At 51.6% G+C, this 26,422-nt stretch overlaps 3 protein-coding genes and 1 long non-coding RNA gene across 27 annotated transcripts in view; 2 read left to right on the plus strand and 2 right to left on the minus strand.

Moving 5' to 3' along the window:
- Positions 1-4,025, minus strand: LOC108350719 (uncharacterized). Of its 2 annotated transcripts, none has more exons than XR_005503659.2 (3): positions 3,846-4,019; positions 1,610-1,746; positions 1-1,014 (listed from the first exon to the last, which is right to left on the minus strand). It is a non-coding gene; the product is annotated as an uncharacterized LOC108350719 (long non-coding RNA). The 2 variants fall into 2 exon arrangements; XR_001837618.3 differs by lacking the exon at positions 1-1,014 and adding an exon at positions 1,188-1,385 and having other exon boundaries at positions 3,846-4,025.
- On the plus strand, positions 1,866-19,030 carry Rtkn (rhotekin). 15 transcript variants are annotated; one of them, XM_063285795.1, is made up of 13 exons: positions 2,928-3,757; positions 4,123-4,544; positions 11,919-12,118; positions 13,554-13,615; positions 13,731-13,784; positions 13,904-14,021; positions 14,233-14,442; positions 16,144-16,238; positions 16,387-16,493; positions 16,674-16,802; positions 17,423-17,591; positions 17,720-17,824; positions 18,176-19,030. In XM_063285795.1, the coding sequence occupies exons 2-13, from the start codon at positions 4,473-4,475 to the stop codon at positions 18,286-18,288; spliced, it is 1,434 nt and encodes a 477-aa protein (XP_063141865.1). In that variant the 5' UTR covers positions 2,928-3,757; positions 4,123-4,472; the 3' UTR covers positions 18,289-19,030.
- The window catches only part of Wdr54 (WD repeat domain 54), a 23,780-nt gene continuing 13,404 nt past the window's right edge, over positions 16,047-26,422 (minus strand). The window contains exons 1-11 of one of the 6 annotated variants that reach the window (XM_039108151.2): positions 22,553-22,653; positions 22,286-22,448; positions 21,971-22,193; positions 21,799-21,861; positions 21,405-21,471; positions 21,257-21,310; positions 20,831-20,958; positions 19,924-20,024; positions 19,661-19,823; positions 19,412-19,486; positions 19,148-19,334 (exon numbers count right to left, since the gene is read on the minus strand). In XM_039108151.2, the coding sequence (XP_038964079.1) occupies positions 19,203-19,334; positions 19,412-19,486; positions 19,661-19,823; positions 19,924-20,024; positions 20,831-20,958; positions 21,257-21,310; positions 21,405-21,471; positions 21,799-21,861; positions 21,971-22,192 (1,005 nt within the window). In that variant the 5' untranslated portion in view covers position 22,193; positions 22,286-22,448; positions 22,553-22,653 and the 3' untranslated portion in view covers positions 19,148-19,202. Of the gene's footprint in view, positions 19,335-19,411; positions 19,487-19,660; positions 19,824-19,923; positions 20,025-20,830; positions 20,959-21,256; positions 21,311-21,404; positions 21,472-21,798; positions 21,862-21,970; positions 22,194-22,285; positions 22,688-26,422 lie in introns of those variants that run through there. The other 5 variants (NM_001109245.1, XM_006236780.5, XM_006236778.4 and 2 more) reach the window with 5 other exon arrangements.
- C4h2orf81 (similar to human chromosome 2 open reading frame 81) overlaps positions 22,727-26,422 on the plus strand; it is a 6,277-nt gene continuing 2,581 nt past the window's right edge. The window contains exon 1 of one of the 4 annotated variants that reach the window (XM_006236784.4): positions 22,727-22,866. In XM_006236784.4, the coding sequence (XP_006236846.1) occupies positions 22,849-22,866 (18 nt within the window). In that variant the 5' untranslated portion in view covers positions 22,727-22,848. Of the gene's footprint in view, positions 23,169-26,422 lie in introns of all 4 variants that reach the window. The other 3 variants (NM_001024330.1, XM_039108155.2, XM_039108156.2) reach the window with 3 other exon arrangements.

Raw genomic sequence — 26,422 nt, forward strand, 5'->3', positions numbered from 1 at the left:
TTTTGTTTGTTTGCTTTTTTTTTTAAAGATTTATTCATTTATTATATATAAGTACACTGTAGCTGTCTTCAGACACACCATTAGAGGGAATCGGATCTCTTTACAGATGGTTGTGAGCCACCATGTGGTTGCTGGGAATTGAACTCATGACCTCTGGAAGAGCAGTCGGGTGCTCTTAACCACTGAGCCATCTCTCCAGCCCTGTTTGCTTTTTTTGAGTCAGGGTCTCACTATGTGGATCTGGAATTTACTATGTAACTCACAGAGATCCTCCTGCCTCTGTCTTCCTGGGATCAAAGGCGTGGACCACCACGTCCAGCTGGAGACGAGCCCCTGTAGTTGTTTGTGGTACTGGTGATTACATTTAGGGTCTTGCACCTGCCACTGATTCCATCCATAACCCAGTTGAATTTTATCTTGATCATTTTTGTAAAAGATTGTGTGTGCATGTGTGTGTGTATGTACAAGAATGTACAGCCTCTCTACCCCTGCCACTTGCCATTTCTTCACATGGTGTTAGTGCCTGAAACATCCCTTGAGGAACTTCTCCCTCTGCTCCCCCTTCCAGCTCACTGGGTTCTAGTTGCTCTCTAGGAGGGCACAAGGCACTCAGGTGTGACCAGCACACATGATTCTCTTAGCCAAAGTGGTTGGTTCAGGTCTAGTCAATCCTCTGGCTGGCCTCATCGATTTTTTCCCCTTTTTTTGGGGGGGGGGGCGCTTGAATTGAATGATCTCAAATCCCAGACATGTTCAGAAGCCTCACTCAGTTCTTCTTCTTCTTCTTCTTCTTCTTCTTCTTCTTCTTCTTCTTCTTCTTCTTCTTCTTCTTCTTCTTCTTCTTCTCTTCTTCTTCTTCTCCTCCGCCTCCTCTTCCTCCTCTTCCTCCTCCTCCTCCTCCTCCTCCTCCTCCTCTTCCTCCTCCTCCTCCTCCTCCTTCTAGTTATTAAGTCTGGGAAGATGCAGTCCCATGATTTTTAGCAGCAATCTTACATTGTTGAAGGTAAGAGCAGACTGAAGGGAAGGAGAGAGAGAGAGAGAGAGAGAGAGAGAGAGAGAGAGAGAGAGAGAGAGTACAAAACGCATTCTTGTGACTGGATACCTGGTAAAGTGATCCCCAAATGATTTATCAGGTGTATAAGCCAATGCCCTCCCTCCCAAAGTCACTTTGCAGAAGGGATTTTAAGTCCACTCTCTAAAAGACTGTTTATTGAGTCATTTGCTGTAGCACAGCGCTTCTGAGTTCTGAGTTGGCCACCCTGAGCTGGCTCCTGCACATCTGCTCTGTAGTAGCCCCACCCTGCTTCAAAGTCTCCCTAGCCAGTGCTGAAGCCTCCAGGAGAGTCAGTGTGGGTAGTCAGCCAGTGAGCCAGTCTCAGTGAGCTCTGTTGGAGAGAGGAGGCAGCCATGTGAGTGAGGAACCCGGATTCTGCTACCCAGCAGCAGCCAGTCCTTACATAACATGCCGAAGACACTTAAGCTCAGGGTCCAGTGGGCCCAAATGTTCCTCAGTCTTCGTAGCTCTGCTTATAGGGCACTTTCCCTCTGCTGGCCTCTTGTTCGTTCCCATACACTATTTTCATAGCAACCAAGACTGTAATATCCTTACCGAATAGACTAGAAAATTCAGTGGTTAGATCAGAGTTCTGTGGTCCCATAGGGCACTAAGTGGAATTTCAAGATCCTCCAAAGCCCTCTTTATGAATGGAGGCCATTGTGAATGGACAGGTAGCCACGCAGGGGAGTCTAAATGGGAGAGAGAAACCTTCAACTGTAGAAGTTGTAGTTTAAGAGGTGAGACTTGGGCGGTCCCAACTCAAGCGAGAACCAGAAAGTGCAGTGTGACTATCGGTGTTTTCCGAGCTCCAGGACTCCGGTTTGACAGGTGGGGGTTGCTGCAGGGGAGGGGATTTGGGGACCCGCCCTCAAGTGCAGGTGAGCTAATCCAGCCGAAAGGGCGGGAGCTCTCAGGCCCTGCTGGAGTACTTTAGGGTGCCGCTGGCAATGAAACTGTCGACCCAAATTGGCTTGGCGCCCGAGTACGGGCCGGGACTTTAGCGGGGGTGGAAGAGGAGGGTGCCGCGCCCTGCCCAGCCCAGGTGTCGTCTCCGGGGGCGGGGTTTGGGAACCGGGCAGCTGGGGAGATTCCCGGCTGCACTGGTAGGAGGGCGGCCGTCGAGGGACCGGAGCCCAAGCCCGCGAGAGACTGATCCCAGGAGCGCAGGGAGCGCACTGAGCAAGGGGGCTGCAAGCATGTTCTCGCGAAACCATCGGAGCCGGGTCACAGTGGCCAGGGGCTCCGCCCTGGAGATGGAGTTCAAACGCGGCCGCTTTCGACTTAGTGTACTCAGCGACCTGCCGGAGGTGAGAGGCCGCGTCCCTGCCTTCCCCTCCCAGCCCTTGGCAGGTAGCCCTGGCCACCCTGCCTCCTGGGCGCGCCATGATCTGGGTTTATTCTAGCCCAAGTTGTTCACTGGGAGATCCAGGTGTGGACAGGGTGCGGGTCCATCTGACCTGTGCAAGCCGTGCACTGCCTGGTTGAGGTAATTGGCCTCAACGTGAGGGGCTCTAGGTTCCCGAACTGTGCCTGAATCCAAGTCCCTCCAGTATCCTGGGCCAAGGACATTGGGCAGTCAGGCATCCTCCAATACTTGAAATTTTGTTTTGATTTCTCGCCTTCAGTAGCATCCCACACTGAGCGGACCCCCTAGGCCAGCCTCCCGTTGTCTCCACAGTTCTGTAACTTGTCTGAAGCCCTCCCATTGCCCTGTTACTCCTGAAGGGCAACAAGTCTCTTCCTCCTCTCTCTCTCTCTCTCATCTCTCTCTCTCTCTCTCTCTCTCTCTCTCTCCCTCTCTCTCCTCTCTCTCTCTCTCTCTCTCTCTCTCTCTCTCTCTCTCTCTCTCTCTCTCTCTCTCTCTCTCTCTCAACTCTGGAGTGTTTTCCCACACCCAACTTTCAGCCTCTAGCCTGAGAGTCACCACCACCACCACCACCACCACCACCACTACCACCACCACCCAGGGTATCCCTGTCAGCACGTTCAAAGCCCTATGCTTCAGTCCCTAAACTGGAGACACTGGAGGCACATGGCTGAACCAGCAGTGAGAGGGGCTTAGCCACCCCAAAGAGACTTAGGTCCCCAAGGTCAGCCTCCCATACGCTCAAGGAGGTCCCAGTGTGAAGTCTTTATCCTTTACTAGCCTGGGAAGGGTTAAGCGTGGTGGTTCTTCCAGCAGCGCGCTGCCCCCACCACCTCCCGCCTGGGATTCCAGGCCTGGCTTTTGCCCTTTCCCTCTAGGCTGCCCAGAACAAAGGCTCTTTTCACACCCGTGTCCCGCTGTCCCAGGCTTTCTCTGAGTCAGAAGCGAGTGGAGAGCTTTTGTCCTCCTCCCGCCCCAGCAACTTAGACCCAAGGAACCCGCGCGTAGCCAGCGTCGGAGAAACGGGGGGCGAGGTTGGGGACCTGGAGGAGGGCCTGTGCTCCTAAGCCTTGCTAGGATATGCCAGGCCTTGGGGGCCATAGCTGAGGAGTCGGGGCGGAGCCGCAGGGCCAAGCCTGCCGCCCGGTTGAGTGTGACTCCACGGTCCCGGGGTAGGGGGTGGGGTGGGGGACAACCCTGCAGCTGGCTGGGACCCGGGGCTGGTTTCCTGTCTGGAAGGGAAGGGGCCCGCAGAGGGGATCAGGGCCAGCAGCAGCCAGGCACACCCCTGACTTTCTCCCTCTCTTTCTCCTCCCTTCTGCTGGAAAAGCGAGGTAATTGTGAACCCAGGGTGGGGCGTGCTGAATAGGGGCCGGCATTGGAAGGGGTGACCCTGAGGGCTGGGCTGCATTACAGACTCACCCCTTTGTCCCACTCCCTGGGCTCAAGTCTCCTCAAGTCCTCACTTCTGTCGCTAACTTTGTCAAACTAAGCCAGAACTCCCTCGATCGGTTCTGATCTCCCGACAAGCCTCAGGATTCCGTAGAATCAGCAGGAGGCGTCCCTTCCCTTCCCCCTTCCAGCTGTGCCTGCCCCTCACTGCCTTCGGAGCACGCACATTCTGTCTGCCAGGCCAGGGATGTGGGCGGGAGCGGGGGAGGGGCCAAAATAGGAATGAAAGGGCCTTTTTCTTCCACAGCTGGGAGAACAGCTGCCACCAACGCAAGGCTGGACACTCTGTGCCCAGAGCCCCCTCTGCAGCTGGCCTCTCCTCCCAGGAACCCCTGTTCATTCTTACCTCACTTTCTTTCCTCCTCTGCCTGGCTCCTACCAAGGTCTTGGAACAGCAGTAGGAGAGAAAATTTTGTCAAAGAAGCCAGAGTGGTCTAACAGGACTGCAGAGGGACAGGGACAGATTCTGCATTCTGTCCCAGAGCTGGACACCTCTCTCAAGCCCAGGGAGCAGTGGGAGGAGAAACTGTGGGACAGCGTGGTGCCTACCTGGCCTCTCTCTGGGCAGCAAGGGAAGGGGCTCTAGGGGACACAGAGATGCAGGACAGATTGCGAATCCTGGAGGACCTCAATATGCTCTACATCCGGCAGATGGCACTCAGCCTGGAGGTAATGCCCCCGACCCCTGGACCACATTCTTCCTGTGCTGTCTCAGCCTTAATAGGGCTAATGGGGGAGGGGGGCAGGGCCGGTTAGGGCCCGCCCATAGCCGTGATAGGCGGGAGTGCAGGTGGTTCTGTATATAATATGTTGAGTACGTTTGGGGACCCAGGCCCACTTCTGCTGACCAGAATGAACATTATGAAGGGCTACAATGTGGCTCCGTTGGTAGAGTGCCTGTTTGGCATGAACAAAGTTCTGGGTTTGACTATCAGCAGCACGGACACTGCATGAACTGGGTACAGGGGCACATGCATGTAATTCTAGCACTTGGAAAGTAGAAGCAAGAGTGAGTTCCAGGCCGGTCTGGGCTAAACAACAACAAAACCACATGTTGACAGTAGGGTCTTTGCTGTTATGAATAGGTGTGGGTGTTTGTTCTGGGGATATGGTTCACTTTTGAGACAGAATGAAGAGATTTCAGTAGGAAGGAGGTTTGTAGAAGGTTCACTCTGAAGAGAAGTGAAAGGGGATGGTGTGCCACCATGCAAATGTGAGGTCAGAGGTCAACTTCCAAGAGAGGCTGGGACACTACTTGTATTTATTCTCTTTAATTTCCCTTCCCTCCTTTCTCTCCCTTTTTCTAATTGTCCTTAGATAGGATCTCAGTTTGTAGTCCACCTGGCTACTGAAGTCACTATGTGGTCTAGGCTGCTGTGGCCCTCATGGCAATCCTTCTGCCTTAGCCTTCTGAATGCTGGGATTACACATCAGGGCTGTAATGCCTCACCTGTTCATTTATTCTTTTTTGGTTTTCCTGTTGCTTTAATTATATGTGTGTGCATGTGTATGGATTCCATAGTGTGTGTGTGTGTGTGTGTGTGTGTGTGTGTATCAGAGGGTAACTTTTGGCATTTTCAGGATTTGTTCCTTCCTTCCACCATGTGGGCTCTGGGATTGAACCCAGGTCCTTGGGATTGATGTCAATCCCCCTTTACCTGCTGATCCATCTCGCTGGCCCATTGCTTTTTCATATTTTTTTTCTCCTAAGACAGGCTCTCTGAATTCACTGTATAGTAGAGGATGACCTTGAACTTCTGATCTCCCTCCCACCACCTCCCGAGAGCAGGGAATTGCAAGCACACATTTTAGACTAAACGACCACCATACCGTGTCATGGCGGCCATACCTGTGTCATTCTGTGTGCTGAGCTCTTTTCTAGGACATGGGAATCCACCTGGAGAGGGCAGGAAACATCCTTTCTTGTGAGGGAACAGATGGTAACTGTGTGAGTGGTACCACTCAAGGAAAATATTATAGAGATGGGGTGCAATAGCAATCAGGCAGATGGCAATGTTAGATGGTCTGGAAGGGGCTGAGGTTCTGAAGCTTTCAAGAAGGCTTTCCAGAAAGATGGCCTAGCCAGGGTAAAGAGTCTTTGCTAAGGGTGAGGGGGGTATATTTGTGTCGGGCTGGGGAGAGGCCGGTGGGGCTAGAATTTGTTGTTGGAATGGAGATGGTGGACAGAGGTGGACCATGCTGGGGAGGAAAGGCTGTGTGACTTAGATTGTACCCTGGGTGGGATTTTGCTGCATAGAAAGGTTTTGCTATCCCAGGCTGGCCTCAGACTCTATGTAGCCAAGGATGACTTTGAACTTCTGATCTTCCTGTCTCTAACTCCTAAGTGCAGTGCTGGGACTCCAGGAGGTTGTCACCCACCAAGCTGGTGCTGAGGACCCGATCCGATCCTTGAACTTCTTTCATACCAGGCAACCACATGGCATCCCCAGTGCTATCTCAAGCTTGCAGTCTTTAAGATGGTGTCCACTATGTAGCCATGGTTGACCTGGAAACGGCTCTGTGGCCCAGGCTAGCTTTTTTTTTTTTTTTTTTCAGAGCTGGGGACCAAACCCAGGGCCTTGTGCTTGCTAGGCAAGCGCTCTACCACTGAGCTAAATCCCCAACCCTGAGCTAGCTTTTAACTCACAGAAACCCATCTGCCTCTGTCTCCTTAGCACTGGAATTAAAGGTGCATGTCACCAGACCGCCTTCCACCTTCAGTTTTAAGATGGGGATTGTGGTGAAGGGTCAGCTTGGTGGTGGTTAGGGCTGGGGAAGAGAGGTCGGCAGAGTCAGGAAGTTTTCCCGGTGGATGGGTGGATGGTCCCGTATTACCATAGGGGGATGAATCCAGAGTGTAGATTACAGAGTTCATGGAAAGCAGGAGAGATTCCGAGTAATGGTGGGAGATGTGACAGAGCTGGCTGATGGACTGGGGTGTGTGGCCCTTCGCTGAATGGAGGAAGTGACTGCATGGACTTTAATGGGGCAGGAGGCTGCAGAGGCAGGGGTGCAGAGTGTATCAGGAAGGGTAACTTACTGCACACATGCCGCCTGCCCAGCTCCTGCCCCATCTCCAGATCAATGGAGAGTGTTAGCCAGTTACAGCCTAACCCAGTTATAGCTGTAGGATCCTTTCTAGCACAGCCTTGGTGAGCATTTCAAGTGTACCTTTCACACGGTGCTAGCAGGAAGAAGGAAACCATCCAAGTCTGGCTTCAGAGGCACCAGGAAGATACACTTCAGTTTGCTTGTCTGTTTTGTAGAAAGGAGCCAAGTGGACTCCTTAGGGTTTCTGACATTGCTTGATTCTCCTGTGCTGGTGCACAGAAGAGGACCTTTACTGGGTGAGGCTTAGTGTGATGGCACATGTCTATATTCCCAGCACCCAGGAGGCTGAAGACGGAGCATTGTGAGCTTAAGGGTTCTAGGAGACTATGCCAAATGCAAAACAAAACAAAACAAAACAAAAAAACCTAAAAAATACTCAACACCTCCTTCCTGTCCATCTGGCCTTCATTTCTCCTGCTACTCCCTGTATAATTTGTATTATAATTACTTTTAGTTAATTAAGGCAGTGGGGATCCAGTTTTTCAGTTTCTCTAGCCACATCTGAAGGCACATGCTGCTTCCATCAACAGAGTTGGCTAGGGTATGTCAATGTTTAAATTCTGCATCCTGAGCACCCCTCCCCCAGCACACACTGTCATTTTTCTCCACGGGAGGCCTGCCTGACATCTGGAACAGAAGAATGAGTTGTTTTTTTACTTTGATTAACTCTCCTTGCACCACAAGCTGAGAATTCTGCACAACCTCCTCCTCCCTGGTTCATCTTGTCCTCAAAAAGACAGACCCATTGATAGTTCAGGAGGTGACAGGAAAGTTAGCTCTGGAGGTAAATCCAGAAAGGCTTTCTGGAGGAGGCATCCTAACTGCACACACAGGAGGATGAGGGTGAAAGCTTATTTTTATTAAAAATATGAATGCAGTGGTGATGGTTGTGATGCTGATTGTGGGAATGATGGTCATGAGGGTGATGATGACAGTGGTGGCAGTGGTGGGGTTGGTGGCAGTGGCTGTGGTGATGATGTATGGCACAAAGCAAGTGTGGAGGTCAGAAGACAGTTTGGGGGAATTGATTCCCACGGTGGGATTCAGGATTGAACTCAGGCCCTCCAGCTTGGCAGCAGTTTTACCCACGGAGACATCTTGTTATGTTGTAATAACTTCTCACGTAGCTCAGGTTGTGTGACTGAGGATGACATTGAACTTCTCATCCTCCTGTCTCAGGTGCTAGTGTTATGTCAGGTGAACGGGATGCTCAATGGGGTGCTCAGGATGGAGCTGACTGACCTACGTCCCTAGAGCAAAGCTTCAAATGTGCCCTGGCTGTGTCTTATCAAATCCTCACATAATGTTGTGAAGAAAGCAAACTACTCCCAGGCTGCGGCTGAAGCTCCAGAGACAAAAATGCTGCCTCTCACTTGTCAAGTCCCTAGACCAGGATTTGAACTTAGCTGTGGGAATTCTGAAGGGAACAGAAGGTGATGGGAAGCAGAGCAGGAAGTCAGGGGCAGTGTGGGGGAGGACTGGGTCATTATGGGCGACTGTGATTCATTCTCTGTCATCCCTGGAGATCTGACCCAGGTCTGAGGATGCTCACATTGGGATCTTTCCCATCCTGTGGGAATGGCATTTGGGGAGGATGTGCGGGTGGAGAGGAAGACAGGGCCTATTCCTGTGCTAATGGGTGTGGAGAGGGATGCAAAGCCCAAGAACCCAGTTAAGGTGGGAGCCCTTTCTCCAGCACATTCTTGGGGACTGGCCGGCCTAGAGAGGATTAGGAAGCACATAGGGAAGGCGGCTAGTTCCTCCCAAGTCCAGTTCTGCTGGCCCATGCTGGATCCAGCAACCTCACTTCTTACCACATCCTGCTCCTGATAAGGGTCACCTTGGAGAGAGAAGGCCGCTCGGGAGAGGCCTCTGTGGCGGCCCAGGCGCTCCCTGCAGCCGCGTCCCTGGCCCGCTGGGTCCCGGTGGTAAAGATGCAGGCATCGCAGCGCCTGCAGGGACCGCCCGCGCCTGGAGCCCTCAGCGCCTCTCGCGGCAATTGGGAGCTGATGTCACCGGCGCCCCCGGGCGCCGCGGACCCTGGCAGTGAGGTAGCGCCGACGCTCGGAATCCTTCAATTCCCACATGGTCCTCCGGTCACGCTGGCTCCCCGGGTTTCTGCGACCTGGGACCCCGGGCTAGCTGCAAGCGCAATGGACAGGGCTAGGGAAGAAGCGGTGAGTGCTTGGCCCCCAACGGGGCTAGCTAACCAGGAGCAAGCATGGGCTCCCATCCTTGATCTCATTCATTTGGGACTAGTGATAGGAGTTGGGGCGGAGTAGGTAAGCACCTGGCCTAGCAATGACAGGACCCTGGTGGGTACAAAGAGTGGCGGGAGTAGAAAGTAGTTTAGGAGGGTATTGGGGGAAAGGGCCTGGAGTGATTTGTGATAAAATCTGGCCTAGCACAACACAAAAAATATTGGGTAGGAAGAGTTAGCATGCAGGCTGGACCAGGTTTTGGTGAGAAGTAATTCAAGCTGTTAGTACAGTTGGAGACAGAGCAGAAGAGAACCAGTGTGACAGAGGACAGGTTTGTGCAGTCACTGGCGCTCTTCTCTTCCAACTGCGTGCCCCCACTTGCCTGGCTTCCTGCACCAATGTTTTGCACCTCTGCTTTGGAGCCTCCTCCCTGTCACCTCAGCCGAAGCCAGCAGAGCCCGTTTCCTGTTTTTATGCCATGACGAGGCGCTTATGGAGCAGCCATTCATCTATGCGTGTTCATCTCCCAGCTGGGGCTTCAATATGGAGCCTCGCTCAGTCAGCCCCGTCCAGAGCTCAATGGTGAACTGGCCTGTCAAATCAGCCTCCTTAATAAAGCCTGTGGCCCTGCCACAGGCTGAATACTCTGCACCAAGCATGGAGCTTGAATCTCAGGGGAAGTCTTTCCACACTAGGATGCCACGACTATTTTCACCCTATTTTGTGTGTCTGTGATGCGTGTGTGTGCTATGATTGTGTGTAGCTCAGAGGTTCACTTTATGTATGTAGAGACTGCTTTCCTCTAGCAGTTTTCACTTTTTTGTTTATTGAGAGTGGGGGAGGAGGTGTTTCTGTCTCTCAGAGTTAGGATTATAGACATGTGTCACCATACCCAGACTGCCCTTTAATATATATTTGTGTGTGTGTGTGTGCACGCGCGCGCGCGCCTCTGGCTTGCACAGTTGGCATTTTACCTACTGACTGAGTCATCTCATACTCTTCATCCCCATTTTACAAGTTGGGAAACCGAGGCTCGTGGAAGTGGAGTGAAATGCCCCCTGCACTTAGGAGCTGCCATGGGGGTGGGGGAAGGTGCTTCCTGGAGGAGTTTGGAGACTTAGGCTGGCCTGTTTGGAAGAGAATCTTGTGGGTGGTGCTGGGGTGAAAGTCTGATCTAGTATGACCTCGGAAACAGTTCTCGGAAGAAGGAACTGTAAGCAAGTTGGATATGTAGCCCAGGCTAGCTTGGAACTCGTGGCAATTCCCCTGCCTCTGCTTTTTGAGTACTGGGATTGTGGGCATGCATCACCATACTTGGCTTGGCTTCCTAGAGCTTTTTATGCTTTTTTTTTTTTTTTTTTTTACTGTTTTGAGACAAGGTTTCATATAGCCTCGAACTCACTATGTTGCTGGGAGTGACCTTGAACATCCTGATTCTCTTGCCTCCACTACATCTGGTTTATGCTGGAGAATCACATCCAGAGCCTCATGCACTACCAGCCTTCAGTCCAATCAATGCTAATTAAGCCCCAGGATGAGTCTTTCCAAGTGACTCCCCTGTATCCTCTCTCAGAGCTGCTCCCCTGCCCTTCTGCGTCTGTCCAGCCCCTCAAACCTGGACCAACTACTTTCTCTTACCTCTGACCTCCTCTCCCATGCTCAGGGAGCTAGAGGTGGTGGGTGTGCTGTTTGAGGTGTGTGGAGGGTTCTGTGCTTCGTGGATGGTATACTTGACTGAGCCCACATTCCTGACCTCTGTGACCACAATCACACAAATGTGTAGATATACATATGCACATGCAAATATATGGTATATATAATATACATACACGTGCATATACATCATATATATATATATATCAACTGGTATGCATATTGTTTGTTTTTGAGAGAGTCCCATGTATCTTAGGCTGGCCTCTAATTTCCATGTAGCTGAGGATGGCCTTAAACTCCTGATCCTCCTGCCCCTACCTCCCAAGTGCTGGAGATGTGCAGCACCGTGCCTAACTTGATGTACGTTTTGTTTTCTATTCTTGTGCTATATTTTCTGGAGTCATATCTATACACGTCTATCTCAGTCTTCTGCACTATTTCAGCACAGATAGACTCATTTAACTGCTGTCTTATTGACAGGCTTCTAGTTTGGGTGTTTAAACAATGCCTGGGGCTAGAGAGATGACTCAGTGAAAAGAAACAATTACTGCTCTTCCAGGGAATCCGTGTTCGGTTCCCGGCACTCAGGCGAGATGGTTTGTAGCTCCAACCCCAGGGCATCTGATCCCTTCATCTAGCCTCTGTGGGCACTGCTCTCACATGTGACACACATACCACACAGTGCTAAGTGAAGGTGTTTGTGCATATGGCTCGGCAGTTGTGTGTGTGTGATTGTATCTGTAGGCTAAACACTTGAGTATTGGATAGTTAGGTCAAAGGATATATGAATTCGTATCTCTTTTAGATTTCTCCAAGTTGTGATGGGAGAGACAAACAGAATTTATACTCTTCACCATCAAATACACGGAATATCTTATTTTGCAAAGCTTTTCTGGCTGTCTTGGGCAACTGTGGCTCAGACAACAGGCTTGCTTTTATTTTGCTGAAACATTAGTGTTCTGTGTTGTGCCCCATCACGCCGCCACTCCCCCAGCTTGGGACCGGGTTGGAGGTGGGGGGGAATGCCTGAGCATGTCCCCTGACTGCTTCATCTGTTCTCTCCCATGATTCTGGTTAGGACACAGAGTTGCAGAGGAAACTAGATCATGAGATCCGGATGAGGGAAGGGGCCTGCAAGCTGTTGGCGGCCTGCTCCCAGCGAGAGCAGGCTCTGGAAGCCACCAAGAGCCTGCTGGTGTGCAATAGCCGGATTCTCAGCTACATGGGCGAGCTGCAGCGGCGCAAGGAGGCCCAGGTGCTGGGAAAGACAGGCCGGCGGTGAGCATGGGTGGCGAGGTGTCTGAGTGAGGGAGGCTTTATTTGTGGTAAAAAATGATAAAAAGCATGTGTGTCTGTGTGGAGAGTTTGCAGCTCAGACCAAGCTGAAGCGGACCTCCTCACAAACTCCTGTCCTGGCCATGAAAGACACCTTGGTGTTTTACTGTGGTGGTGGGTCATCTAGAGTGATTGGGACTGGACTTGGGAAAGCCAGTATATGTAATGGAAGATGGCAGTCTGAACCACAAGTAATGCAGAATTGCTAATTTTGCTAGGCCGGCCCTTGATCTCCTATGTCTGGCTGGTTGATTTCTGGAAAACTAATTTTCTCAGGGCTAGTTCACCAAATGGCCAATTTGTTGAATGGCCAATTTACCACAAATTGATAATAGTTTATTGTACCTGGGGTTCACCATTATAGGCAGGAGTTGGGAAAGTGCATAATTAAAAAAAATCACTTAAAGGCTTCCCATTTATAGAGATTAGATGGTGCATTCCAAAAGAGCTCAGCGTCAGTGTGTGACCCATGCTGCCCTGCACCCTGCCAGTCTGACAAGTCACCAGTGAGACCACTGGAGTCAAGTAAAAATGTTAGAGAGAAAATACTTGGCAAGCTGACCACTCTGAAGACTGGCCAATCGTGGTAAATGAGTCATCATTTACCTGCTGCTTGCCTCTTTGAGGCTGCAGGAAAAAGAGGGTCCCAGACCCTCAGTGGTATGGCAGAGCAGAGGGAGAGGTTGCCAGGGCCTCACCAGGAAGCCTGAAAACTCATTTACAGGCGAAAACTCATTCCACTGCTGCTCCATTTAGCAAGAGGCCAAGCAGACGGGAGGCAGCTCTCTCAGGGAGTCATGGGCACACAGACCACACAGCCCTCTCAGTGGTGATGTGAAGCCCATCTACGTCAGAGGCAACAAAACACAACGCTATGCATGCTAGGTTGTGTAGTCTATCAAAGACGGGATGAAAGCTGGGCGTGGTGGCCTATGCCTGTAATCCCAGCATGTGGGAGGCTGAGGCGAGAGGATTGCTGTGTTTGAGGCCAGCCTGAGATGCACAGTGAGTCCCTGGGTGGAAACAAGTGACCTGCCAACATCTCCAAGCCCACAGTTTAATGGTGGCAGTGAGGACTTGGAATCTCTGGTGATGCCTGACCCTCAAAGCCCCACATGTCCTTGGCAGGGGTCTGGATGGTCAGGAACAATGTTGGGAGGGGGAGGAGCCCAAGCTTGTGTGATATGCCTGTGTGTTAACATTGTTCACAAGCTTCTAAGACTAGAAACTCCTGAGCTTTGTCAATAGCTCTCCTCTAGTCGTTGGCCCTGACGTGCCAGTCATGCTAGGGATCAGGGGGCTCTTAGAGACCTTGGGAGTCAGAACAAGGGGGAGGAGTACGTGGAGACCAGGCTAGGACTCTGTGTTCTACCCACAGACCTTCCGACAGTGTGCAGCCCCCTGAGCGCTCTCCTTGCCGAGGCCGGGTCTGCATCTCTGGTAAGCACACAGCTGCCCTAGCTGCTGGCATCACTCATCCCACCCCACCCTACCCCACCACACCCCACCCCTCCTGCCTGCTTCTAACCCCTCTTCCTTCCCCTCTGTTCTTTAGACCTCCGGATCCCACTCATGTGGAAGGACACAGAGTATTTCAAGAACAAAGGCGGTGAGCGGCACAAACTGGGACAAATCCAAGAAGTGTTCCCTGAGGTGGAGGCCCGTGTGGGAAATCTTAAGATCTTTTTCTTTTCCTTCTTTTTTTCTTCTCTCTCTCTTTACTCTCAGATCTGCACCGCTGGGCTGTGTTTCTACTGCTGCAGCTTGGGGAACAGATTCAGGATACTGAGATGGTCCTGGTGGACAGGACCCTCACAGACATCTCCTTTCAGAACAATGCGATTTTGTGAGTGCCTCCCCTGGGGTTCCCTTCTTTTCCAGCCCCCCCTCCACCAGGGGAGGGGTTTGTTCTGGGGCAGGGGTGAAGGTGGAGAGGGAGAGGCCGATGGCCCATGGGCTTCCCTGTGGAGTTGTCCAGTACTTATGCCCTTCTTCACCCCACGTTTTCCTGAGCTTTCTACTGACTACTGCCCCCCCAATCCCATCCCACACTGCAGTGCTGAGGCAGGGCCTGACTTTGAATTGCGGCTGGAGCTGTATGGGGCCTGTGTGGAAGAGGAGGGAGCCCTAGCTGGTGCCCCCAAGAGGCTTGCCACCAAACTCAGTAGCTCCCTGGGCCGGTCCTCAGGGAAGCGTGTCAGAGCATCACTGGACAGTGCTGGGGGCTCCGGGAACAGTCCCATCCTGCTCCCTACCCCAGCTGTGGGGTAAGACCCTCTACCACCCGCTGCCTTCCTTCAACTCCCCACTGGTGACCACTTCACACTGTATGAGCAGGCATTCTGGCTAACCCTAGAGTTAGGCCTAAGTTAGTCTACAAGCCTGACAGTGGGGAGGCAGGGAGAGCCAGGTTTTGGGGTCTTACCTGTTTAGCAGCCAGAAAAACATCCTATAGGACTGGGGATGTAGCTCAGTTGGTAAAGTGCTTGTCTAGCATACATGAAGCCTTGGGTGGGGTGGTGCACACCTGTTATTCCATCCCTCGGGAGGTGGAGGATCATATGATCAAAGACATCCACGGCTGCATGGTGAGGTTATGGCCAGCCTGGTGTACATAAAACACTGTCTCAGACCACCAAAAACAGGGGTGGGGAAAAGGGCTCAATGGATAAAGTACTGTGCAAACATGGGGACTGGAATTCTGATCCCACAGACCCCAATCCCAGGGCTCACTCGGGAGAAGAGACAGGTGACCTCTAGGGTAAGCTGGCTAGCTAGACTAGTTGAGTCACCAAGCTCTGGGTAAGCTGGCTAGCTAGACTAGTTGAGTCACCAAGCTCTGAGTAAGCTGGCTAGCTAGACTAGTTGAGTCACCAAGCTCTGAGAAAGCTGGCTAGCTAGACTAGTTGAGTCACCAAGCTCTGGGTAAGCTGGCTAGCTAGACTAGTTGAGTCACCAAGCTCTGGGTAAGCTGGCTAGCTAGACTAGTTGAGTCACCAAGCTCTGGGTAAGCTGGCTAGCTAGACTAGTTGAGTCACCAAGCTCTGGGTAAGCTGGCTAGCTAGACTAGTTGAGTCATCAAGCTCTGGGTAAGCTGGCTAGCTAGACTAGTTGAGTCATCAAGCTCTGGGAAAGCTGGCTAGCTAGACTAGTTGAGTCATCAAGCTCTGGGTAAGCTGGCTAGCTAGACTAGTTGAGTCACCAAGTTCTGGGTAAGCTGGCTAGCTAGACTAGTTGAGTCACCAAGCTCTGGGTAAGCTGGCTAGCTAGACTAGTTGAGTCACCAAGCTCTGAGTAAGCTGGCTAGCTAGACTAGTTGAGTCACCAAGCTCTGGGTAAGCTGGCTAGCTAGACTAGTTGAGTCACCAAGCTCTGGGTAAGCTGGCTAGCTAGACTAGTTGAGTCACCAAGCTCTGGGTAAGCTGGCTAGCTAGACTAGTTGAGTCACCAAGCTCTGGGTAAGCTGGCTAGCTAGACTAGTTGAGTCACCAAGCTCTGGGTAAGCTGGCTAGCTAGACTAGTTGAGTCATCAAGCTCTGAGTTAGTGAGCCCCTGCCTTCATCAGTAATGTAGAGAGCAATTAAAGAGGACAGCAATGTTATTCTGGCCTCCACATATATATGCACGTGTGCCACCCATATATAGTCATGCCAAAACCAGACATGGATGTATAGACAGCTGTGCTCTGAGTTGGGACATGCTCTGTGGCAGAGCCTACAGTCAGTCACCTAGAGCCTAGAGGAAGCTGCCTCATCTATTGACTGAAGAACGCCTACCCCCATGGAGCCGGCAGAATTTTATTGGGATATTGTAGAAGGTAATATATAAGGTCTAGATGCCTGACAGGAAGTCAGGAAACAGGAGGCAAGCTAGTTTCCATGGTAGCCCAGCAATGGCACAGCCTGAGCCAGCCTTGCAGTGCCTTCCTGCCACACACACCACTCCACTGATGTCCCTTCTCCCTCCAGAGGTCCTCGATACCACCTCTTGGCCCACACCACTCTCACTCTAGCGGCAGTGCAAGATGGATTCCGTACACATGACCTCACTCTCACCAGTCATGGTATGAACACGTGTGTGTGTGTTCGTGTCTGTCTGTCTGTCTGTCTGTCTGTCTGTCTGTCTGTCCAGGACACTGGCACCGATAGGAGGGGTCGTAGGGTAGTCCCCTTCTCATGTCCAATCCTCACCCGGTACTTTCTCCTCCCCAGAGGAGAACCCTGCCTGGCTGCCCCTTTATGGTAGCATGTGTTGCCGCCTGGTGGCTCAGCCTCTCTGCATGACTCAGCCTACTGCAAGTGGTACCCTCAGGGTGCAGGTGAGGGGTCCTAATGGCATGGAAATAGATGGACAATCTAAAAATCTGGACCTGGGGGGACAAAGTGGGATGGGAAGACAGCAGGGTGAGTATTGGGGGCGTGGGGTCAGTGGGGACTGGGAGGAAGGTGCCCGGGTGGGGAGGCTCAACTCCCCAGAAAACACCAAGTTGTTTATGCAGCAAGCCGGGGAGCTCCAGAGTGGGACACTTGTACATGGAGTCCTGAAAGGCACAAACCTCTTTTGCTACTGGAGATCTGAGGATGCAGATTCTGGGCAGGAGCCACTGTTCACTATCCTCATCAACAAGGTGACCACACCCTTGGAAGTGAGGCTACCTGGTGCCTGTCCTGGTCACCTCTTTCTCAAGGCTCTGGAGGGTTGGGCCCAGTCCTCAGAGACGAGAAAGGTGGACTCTGTTCCTCAGATCACTAAGCTCCAGCACAGGACAGGGCCTGGGGACCTCCTCCCCACATCTTCCTACCCCAAATAACACTAAGAAAGCCATCCTGTTCACTCAGCATCCCCAGTCCCTTCCGAACCCTAGAGGCCTTTGTGTTGGGTCAGGTAGTTTCTCCTCCAGTGCTTTGGGCAAGTGCCCTACCACAGCACCGCACCTCAGACCCCTGCCTGTGTTTTGGATGTACTGAGCAGGCAGCTTGAACCTGGACCTGGGTTTCTTGCCCACCTCTGGACCTCCCCTTTCCTATCCTCCCCTTTCCCCCTGCCTTGCTCTGTCCCCCCTTCCTGTCTCTGCCTGCTCCTCCTTACTTGTCTTAGCACAGGCCCTTTATCCCCACCACTCTGTCTGCCCCACCGCCATACTAGAGATAGCAGGAGGAAAATGAAGGGCCAACAGAAGTCCCACAGGTACTTCTAGGCAGGGCTGATGGGTAGAGGTGAAGGCAGCCCCTTGCTTTCCCCCTGCAGGAGACTAGGGTCCGGGCAGGGGAGTTGGAGCAGGCCCCGGAGTGGCCTTTCACCCTCAGTATCAGCAACCGGTATGGAGATGATGAGGTGACAAACACGCTCCAGGTGCAGAGCAGGGATGCCCTGCAGAGCTGGATGGAGGCGCTGTGGCAGCTGTTCCTTGACATGAGTAAGAAAGAGCCGGGCAGGACTTCTGGGATTGCTGTGGCAGGGCAGGGCAATGTGACAGGAAGCAGGCAGCTCCTGCATGGGTCTGGTCCTCTCCTCTCTTCTCCTCCTACCCTCCCCTCCTCGCAGGCCAGTGGAAACACTGTTGTGATGAAGTTATGAAGATCGAAACTCCTGCTCCCCGGAAACCACCCCAAGCACTGGCCAAGCAGGGGTCCTTATACCACGAGATGGGTGAGTGAGAGGAGGGTCGGAGGGAGGCTGATGGAAAGTAGGGTGGGGACCTCAAGGGATCCTGGGTAATAGAACCAGAGAGAAAGCACACCATGGGGGCCAGGGCCCACTCAGCCCTACTGTATTCCCCCTTTCTCTCCAATTCTTAAAACCATTTCCACCCAAGTTTAGAACAAACCCCAAAGAGCCGGAGTCATTTTCTGCCATCTATCCTAATCCTTCCTTTCTGTTTCCCTCCATGCATGTGGACTCCTGTCTCCTCTTCTGACCTCACTTGCCCGGCACTGCTTTCTCTCCTTTCTTCTTGGTTTCTTTACCCACTTCTGCTACCCCCCACCCCTATTGTCACAGTCTTATCAGAGCCCGTGGCCTCGGGAGGTCCCTGTGAGGGGCTGCTCCTGCAGAATAATGCCATCTCGGCTGAGATCCGGGCCTTGCTTTCTTCCTATTACAGTGACAGGTGACAGGCAGGGCTGAGCAGGCAGGGCTTGAGCTCTGACTAGCCCCCTCCCCTTCCCCCCTCCCTGCTGCCACAGCCATTGAGCCACTAGAGGACATCGCAGCAGTGACAGACATCCTGGCCCAGCGGGAGGGCACAAGGCTGGAGCCGCCCCCACCCTGGCTAGCAATGTTTACCGACCAGCCTGCCTTGCGTAGCTCCTGCTCGCCTGCCTCAGTCCCAACCTGGACGCAACCCCTGCCCTGGGGAAGACCCCGCACCTTTTCCCTGGATGCTGTCCCTGCAGACCACTCCCTTGGGCCTTCTCGCTCGGTTGCACCCCTTCCCCCACAGCGATCCCCACAATCCAGAGGTTTCTACAGCAAAAGTCAGCTCAGCACATGGCTCCAGTCCCCAGTGTGAGAGGCACCAGCAAGAGGATGGCCAAGAGAGAAAATGACCCAAGGACAACTGGACTCTAGGGCCAGCTGGCCAGCTTGGGCTCCTCTTCCTCCACTGGACAAGGACAGAAGGCTGGGGAGGGGTGACACAAACCCTTCTTAAGTTGTGGTTAGATGGTACTGAGGGGACCATTCCCGGAGCTGGCTAGGACCCCCCCCCCCAAGCGCTTCCTGGGAGAAAACTGGAACAACTCTGCCCTACCTCCCTACACTAACCAGCCTCCAGGGCTGCACTGGAGAGCGGAGAGGAAAGCACCTCCCTTGTGACCCCTACATCAACCATTAAAAGTTATTTAACAGCTCGAAGCCTTCACTTGGTCTTTGAGGACATGGTCTCTGAGGACCAGTGGCTTCTGCGTGCTCTGAACCTGTCCCCTTGATGTTTAGAGGTGTGGCTGTGATGCTGAGTGATCAGACAAGGGCTTGGTGGAGGGAATACTTTATAAATATCAAGGGAGAAGGGACCGCTGCTCCACTCTCAGACACTGCCAAATCTCAGGATCTCAGCAAGGTCATAGCCTGTCACAGCAAAGGAGCTGCCCCCTGGGTCACAGAACCGAGCACCGCACACCTGCGTGTCAGAAATGCATTCGCCATGGCAGTGTTCCACCTGTGGGGAAAGAGGGCTGGTCAGTCCTGCTGCTCACGTGCCCTTGGGTCCCTATGCCCACCTTTCCGCAAACGTACCTCAATGGAGCCACTCTCTGGGTTTCTGTTCAGCTTCCAGATGTGTACAAAGGTATCCTCAGCTGCAGACAGCAGCTAAAAGAGAGAACCCCGTGAGGGATGGGCAGGGGGTCAGATGCCCTGACAGGATGGGCATGAGCCGGAGTGCCAGTCCAGGCCCCTGGGGATGGAGTTACACTGAGTACAGGGACAAGCCTATGCTGTGTATCCAAGCACCAGAAAAGGTACGTAGGGATGCAGGAGACTGACCTTGCCCACCTCTGGAGCTAGGTCCAGGGCAGAGATGGTCCGGGCGTGGGCACTGATCTGGATGTGGAGGGCTCCTGTGCCAGCGTCATACAGACGCACTTGTCCATTTCCATAGCCTGCTGCTACGATCCCCTGCCACAGCTGCACAGAGGGGCACGGGACCCTGCAAGGGCAATGTTCAGTTTTGGTTTCTCCAGACCCCAACATACTCCCTACCCTAAAGTCACCTCAGAAAGACCGTAACCCTTGTCTGCCTCTCCTACCCGAATCCTGCTATTCGGGTCAGTAAGGTGAACTCAGGTCCTGACCTCCAGACACACAGGACACCTGAGTCATCTGCTGTCACCATGTCAGCAACACCATCCTGAGGAGGAAATCAGGGTCAGCTCTTCCCTTTACAGTCTGTGTGATCCAGAGTACAGAGCAGGAGCAGGGTGAAGCCATGCTTGCCTCTTTACTTCTACAGGGAAAGGGTGAGAGTGGCTCTGACATCAGCTCACACCGTGGACACTTCTCCAGGAGTCTCTAAAGCATAGGCTCCTTGTAGCTCCTTATATTCACTCAAAACCACCACCTCCCCACCCCCATCGTGGAATAGAAGAGGATGTATAAATGTCCCTTCCGGACAGGTGGAAAAACTAAAACCATCATGTCCCAACTTTTTGGAGGTTTTGCAATGGGCCACAGTCATAACTAGTCCCTAGACCTCCTGACCTGGTGTCAGGCAGACACACCAGCTACTGTGAAGAATACGAATGATAAAATCCTGTTCCCAAGAGGTTTTCAATCCAAGTGGGGAGAAAAGTTTTTGGTGAGGGTAGAGCCTATTCAGAGTGAAGCTAAAGGGGGAGGGGTCACAGGGGGTTGAAATTGGGAGACAGCTTTATGGAAAGGCTGGCCCTGGGTCAGAATAAGGGCACTAGCTTAAGTCCAGGGATGGAAGTTACAGTGTTGGCAGCATCTGGGAGATGGTAGGCTCCAACTTCTGGATTCACACCAGCGATGGAGAGTGCTAGTGATTTTTTTTATAAAACACTACTTGGTGGAAAGTATGTCCCATTGCATCTAAGAAAGTATAGATGGTTCCAAAGCCACACCTCTTAGTGGCATAGCTAATACCCACACATGGGCCTCCCAGGCTACTAGAACTGGTAGAAGGAGTGGACTCACCTGTCCCTGGGCACGCTCAGTGGCGATATCTGTGATTGGTGTCTGGTGCCCAGCTAGTTCCTCGTTGAGTACAATATTGGGACCCTTAGCGGGGATATCAAAGACCAGTATCCGACCAGACCACGTTCCTGCAGCCACAACCAGTGTCCCACTGATGGCTTCCTGAGCCCTCTGTGTCTCCAGTCACAACAGCCAGCACCCCCCTCTATCCCAGAAGTCTTAGTAATGAACTCATTGCGCTCATAGGCCTGACTTTCCATTCACTGTCCCTCTCTAAATGTTTTTCAGAGTCCCTGATACCCCTCCTTCCCAGCTTCCCTCTAACTCTTCCTAAGCTTGTCAACCCCTCAGCAACCTCCTGGCTGAGACCCCCACAAGGATGTGTACCTCATATACAGGCCCTAGCCCTGCCTCTAGTCCTCTCACCCACACAGATGAAGTGGACGCTGGCAGCAATTCCTCGGGCAAACATAGCCTGTACTGAAGACAAAAGCAGCTCTCAGAAACAGCACTTCCTCCAGCCCCAGCGAATTCTTCCAGCCTCCACCCCTGCTCCACTCGGCCCTGAAGGTACCTGAAGAAGCATCTCCTGAGTCCAAGGCATGCCAGTAAACCATGACGGAGCCGTCAGACTCGTACATCTGGAAGACAGGGGGCAAAGATGAGAGCATGATTCAGCTGACCCTCCTTGAGCTCCGGGTACTAACCCAGCCAGGTTAGCAGGAGTCCATGTAATCCTCAAACTCTGTTTTAGGAGGCAGGTACTATTCTTATCCCCAGTTTTCAGGGGAGAACACTGAGGCTACATTTGCCCAAGGGTCACAGGAAACGGAATTGAAGAGTGAAGAAAATGGAAGGCCTGAAGATGAAAAACAGAGCGAGAGTGGGCTGCTCACGGGAGAAGTTTGAAAGTGTTATGGGGGTGGGGGTGGGGCGCTGGAGAAAGGGCTGGGGGGTTCTCTTCTCACCTGTATCCCTCGGTGTGAGGTGAGGACCAGCAGTACTCTGAAGGGGAGGACACACCAGTGGACCTAGAGAGACGCACATCACAGTACGGGACATTAAGGCATCAAGAGGATAGGGGTTAAAGAACAAGGATCACACTGATTTAAGCAACTCCTCTTTCACTCCTTGCCTCACCTGAGTGATAAGTGGGGGACTCACTCCAGCGCCCTCTTTAACGTGGAGCTGGCGCTGGGCCAAGGGCACACCCTCAGGGGCAGCGCTGAGAAGCTGGGCGCTCGGTCCATGAACCACCCCAAAATGCGTGAGATCACGGGCTGGAAGCTGCAGTACACTGAGGTTGTTAGACAGGGCGGCGGCAGAGCCACGAAGTGGGATGGAGCGCTCGCGGCGGAACATCCTGGGAGAGAAATTACTAGAGTTACCGCACGGCAAACGGGAAGAAGGCCACAGAGGACACTTGGACAGGGGAGAAGGACGATGAGATACAACCGGGAGACACTGAGAGAGAGCCTTGACAGATAGAGTCCCCGAGGAAAGTCACAAGGATGGATAATAGTCACAAGGAGGAGAGGATCCCACGGAGCAGGAGAGCCTCAGGGTTGAGTGTTGAGGCCACCAGGGAATCCCACAGGAAGAATGATGATGTAAAGACCTGGTAGCACCGAACGTCTCAGCTAAAAAGGCAGAATGTGGTCTCCAACCCTTCCTCCCACAGCTTGGCTACCTGAAGGCCCACGCCAAGGTCAGAGGTCACACCTGCAACCCACACCCAACCCTCAAGTGCGCCTTGCCAGACGCCGCGATCCTCAAGTCCCTCCGAATCCGCCGCCACCATAGAGACGACGCACGGACGCACGGCCTCTGGGCGTGGCCTGTGACTGGAACTGGATACGCGCGGCTACGCGGTTGCTAAGCAACCGTGGACCCCGCCACCGACCCTCAGCGGGTCTGGTTGCCGAGGCGACCGTTGGGTCGCGGCCGCTGCAGCTACAGCGATGGAGGGTCCTGAGGTCAGCTGAAACACCCACCGTCTTGGAGTGACTGTCGTGACAATGTCACACGAAGGCTCGGTGAGTTTCAGCTCGACTTGAGGAGTGCTCAAGAACTGGGGTTGGCTGGTATAGGGGCAATGGACTAGCTCTAGGTTCGAGATGGAGATGGTGCACCTCTGTCCCCAAGGGTCGACTGCTGCACCAGGCCAAGAACAAGCAAATTCTGAACAGCTGAACTGCGAGTGCAAGTAGTAATTCCTTTATGCCTAGGATTCCATTTTGGTGGGTAAACCAGAATCAGGCACTAGGAAGAGGACCTGGTGGATAAATCACTACCTTGACAATTTCAGGACTATGAAATGGATCAAACAACTCAAAGGGTGACCTTAAAACTGACTTTATTATCATTATTACTGTTTTTACCCCCAGAAAGTTTGATTATGTAGACCAGGTTGGCCTCCGACTCTGCCTCCAGAGTGCTGTGATTTAAGACATGTGCTACCATGGCTTGCCTTTTATTTTGAGGTGAGGTCTCACTGTGTATGTAGCCCTGGATGGTCTAGAACTCACTATATAGACCGGGTTGCCCTTGAACTCATAGCCTCTTCCATACCGACACCCTCCCATGCTGCTGTCAAAAGCCAAATAGGTTAAGTCGAGAAAAAAATTTTATATATATATGGGTGTTTTGTCTGCATGTGTGTTGTGCACCATGTCCATGTCTGATGCCTGCAGAGGCCAGGAGAGGAAATCAGATCTGGAACTGGAATTACAGTTTGGAGCCATCATGTGGGTGCTAGGAATCAAAGCCAGGTCCTCTGGAAGAGTGGCTAATGCTCTTTAACTGCTGAGTCAACTTTCTTACTCCCAGAGTCAAGACATTTAAAAAGATAAAAGAGATTGGTAGACCCTTGGGAAAAATGAAGGAGTAAAAAAATATCTCAGTTCTCTTGTGTTAGGTGCACTCCACATGTCTGTCCCAGCTGGGGGGAGAGACCTAAGGGATCAGTTCTTTGATTTTGTTTTGGCTTTAAAGATTTAGCCTGGGCTTAAGGAAGCACAGCTTTAGTCCCAGAACTAAAGCTGCTTAGTCTCTGGGAATTCAAGGCCAGAAATTGGAAGTGTAGAGAACAGAAGACAACAGATTGCCTGAGAGAATGAATATTGGAGAATATAGAATATGAAGCAATAATGTAGATAGATAAAAGCTTATATTTGGAGGTAAATTTCGGAAGGAACCATCTTCCTTCATGGTCTCATTTCACAGTCCAGTCTGGCCTTGAACCCACAGCAACTGCTTCAGGCTCCTGGGCACTGAGTTTATTGCTGTGAGCCATCACGCCTATTTCTGGCTCTCTCTACAATGGTTTTTTGTTTGTTTGTTTGTTTGTTTTTTACTTACTACACCTCTTTTGTGAAACATTGTGTCTTTAAGTTACTCTTGGGCTTTTCTTAGTTACTTATCTCTTGATGTGGTAAAACATCATGACCAAAGCAACTTATAAAAGAAAGTGTTTAATTTGGGATTCACAGTTCCAAATGGTTAGGAGTCTATGAGCCCCATGATGGGGAGCAAGGCAGCAGGCAGACAGGCACAGCTGGAGGAGTAGCTGAGAGCCCACGAGGCAAAGAGAGCTAACTGCAAACGATGGACTTTTGAAGCCTCAAAACTGGTCCCTCGAGATTCACTTCCAACAAGGCCACACCTCCTAATCCTTCCCAAACAGTTCAAATTGAACTTATGTGGCCATTCTTTTTCAAGCCATCACAGGAGTCTCTTAATGAATTCAATCTCTTGTTACATTTATTTGTGTGTGTGTGTGTGTGTGTGTGTGTGTGTGTGTGTGTGTGTGTGTGGTGTATGACATAGTGCACAAAAGGAGGTTAGAGGGTGACTTGTGGGAGATGGGTCTCTCCTCCTACTTTGTTGTGCTGAAAACCAAACTTTGGTCATTAGGCTGAGCTGTGAGCACCTTTATTCAGTGAGTCACCTCACCAACCCTCATTTATTTTCTTATTTCCCTTTCTTTTTGGATGAGTTTTTAAAAATATCCTGACATGTTTTTCTTTTATATATTTTAGAAATACCTTTGTTTGGGAAGCAAGAATTAAGTTTTGGAGTTAGACAAATGTAGATATGAAATCTGACTATACTTAGTTACTTATCTCAGATGTGACCTTAGGTGAATTCCATAAGATGTGAATAGAAAAAGTGGTTAAAGATGGTGCAGTAGTGAAGGCTTACTCTACTCGGGAGGCTGAGGCAAAAGGCAGAGGGACAGACGGATGGCATCAAGACAGCTGTTTTTCCAGCTCAGCAGGACCTACATAGAAACTCACAGGGCCAAGCCAGATTGGGTCCTGTGCTGTGAGTGAGAAGTGGACATGGGCTCCCATTCCTAACCAAAAAGCTATTTTCAATTGACAACCACTTGGCAAAGGAAACATCAGTTTTCCCAGTGGATTCTACTAGGGAGACTACACTTTTTTTTCCTCTTTTTTCTGGAGCTGGGGACTGAACCCAGGGTCTTGCACTTGCTAGGCAAGCGCTCTACCACTGAGCTAAATCCCCAACCCCGGGAGACTACACTTAAGGGTAGGCCCCTGAGCCAGAAGTAGATGGCCAACACAAAATGGACTCAGTGGCGCTTTCATAGACTTTTTCTCTTCTGGCTCATATTGTTTCATTTGTGCATTTTTAAATTTTTCTCTATATTTTGCTTGCATATTATAGTTTCTTATTTGTGTTTTATGGGGGTTTTTGTTTGTTTTGTGTGTGTTTCTTGTGCTTTTTACTGTTTTTTGTTTGTTAAAATCTGGTTTGTTTGCCTTTTTTTAATTTGCCCGTTTGTTTTCTAAAGAGGAAGAGAGATAGAAGGCCTGGAGTTGGACGAGTGGGGAGGTGGAGAGGATCTGAGGGATGGGGAAAGGGAAACTGTGATCAGAATATATTCTATAAATTTTCAATTAAAAAAGGGGGGGGGGTGGAAGGGCTGGAGAGATGGCTCAGAGGTTAAGAGCACTGACTGTTCTTCCAGAGGTCCTAAGTTCAATTCCCAGCAACCACATGGTGGCTCACAACCATCTGTAATGGAATCTGGTGCCCTCTTCTGGCCTGTGAGCATACATGCAGGCAAAACACTGTATACATAATAAATGTGTGTGTGTGTGTGTGTGTGTGTGTGTGTGTGAGAGAGAGAGAGAGAGAGAGAGAGAGAGAGAGAGAGAGAGAGAGAGAGATCACAAGTTAATTTCAAGACCAGCCTTGGCAACTCTGTAAGATTTCAAAATAAGAAGTAAAAGGAGAGCCAGGGATAGCAGCGCACGCCTTTAATCCCAGCACTTGGGAGGCAGAGGCAGGCAGATCTCTGAGTTCAAGGCCACCCTGGTTTACAGAGTGAGTTCCAAGACAACCAAGACTACACAGAGAGACTCTGTTTCAAACAAACAAAAAGTAGAAAGGCTGAGTGGTAGGAATACAGGCCTTTAAATCTCAGCACTTGGGAAGTAGGGGCAGGTGGAATCAAGTTGAAGGCCAGCCTGGTCTACACAGTGAGTTTCAGGACAGCCAAGTCTACAAATAGAAACCCTGTCTGGAAGGAGTGGGGGCAGGGAGAGGGTGAGGGATTTAACT

This window comes from Rattus norvegicus, chromosome 4 (assembly GCF_036323735.1).
Source record: "Rattus norvegicus strain BN/NHsdMcwi chromosome 4, GRCr8, whole genome shotgun sequence".
Lineage (NCBI taxonomy): Eukaryota > Metazoa > Chordata > Mammalia > Rodentia > Muridae > Rattus > Rattus norvegicus.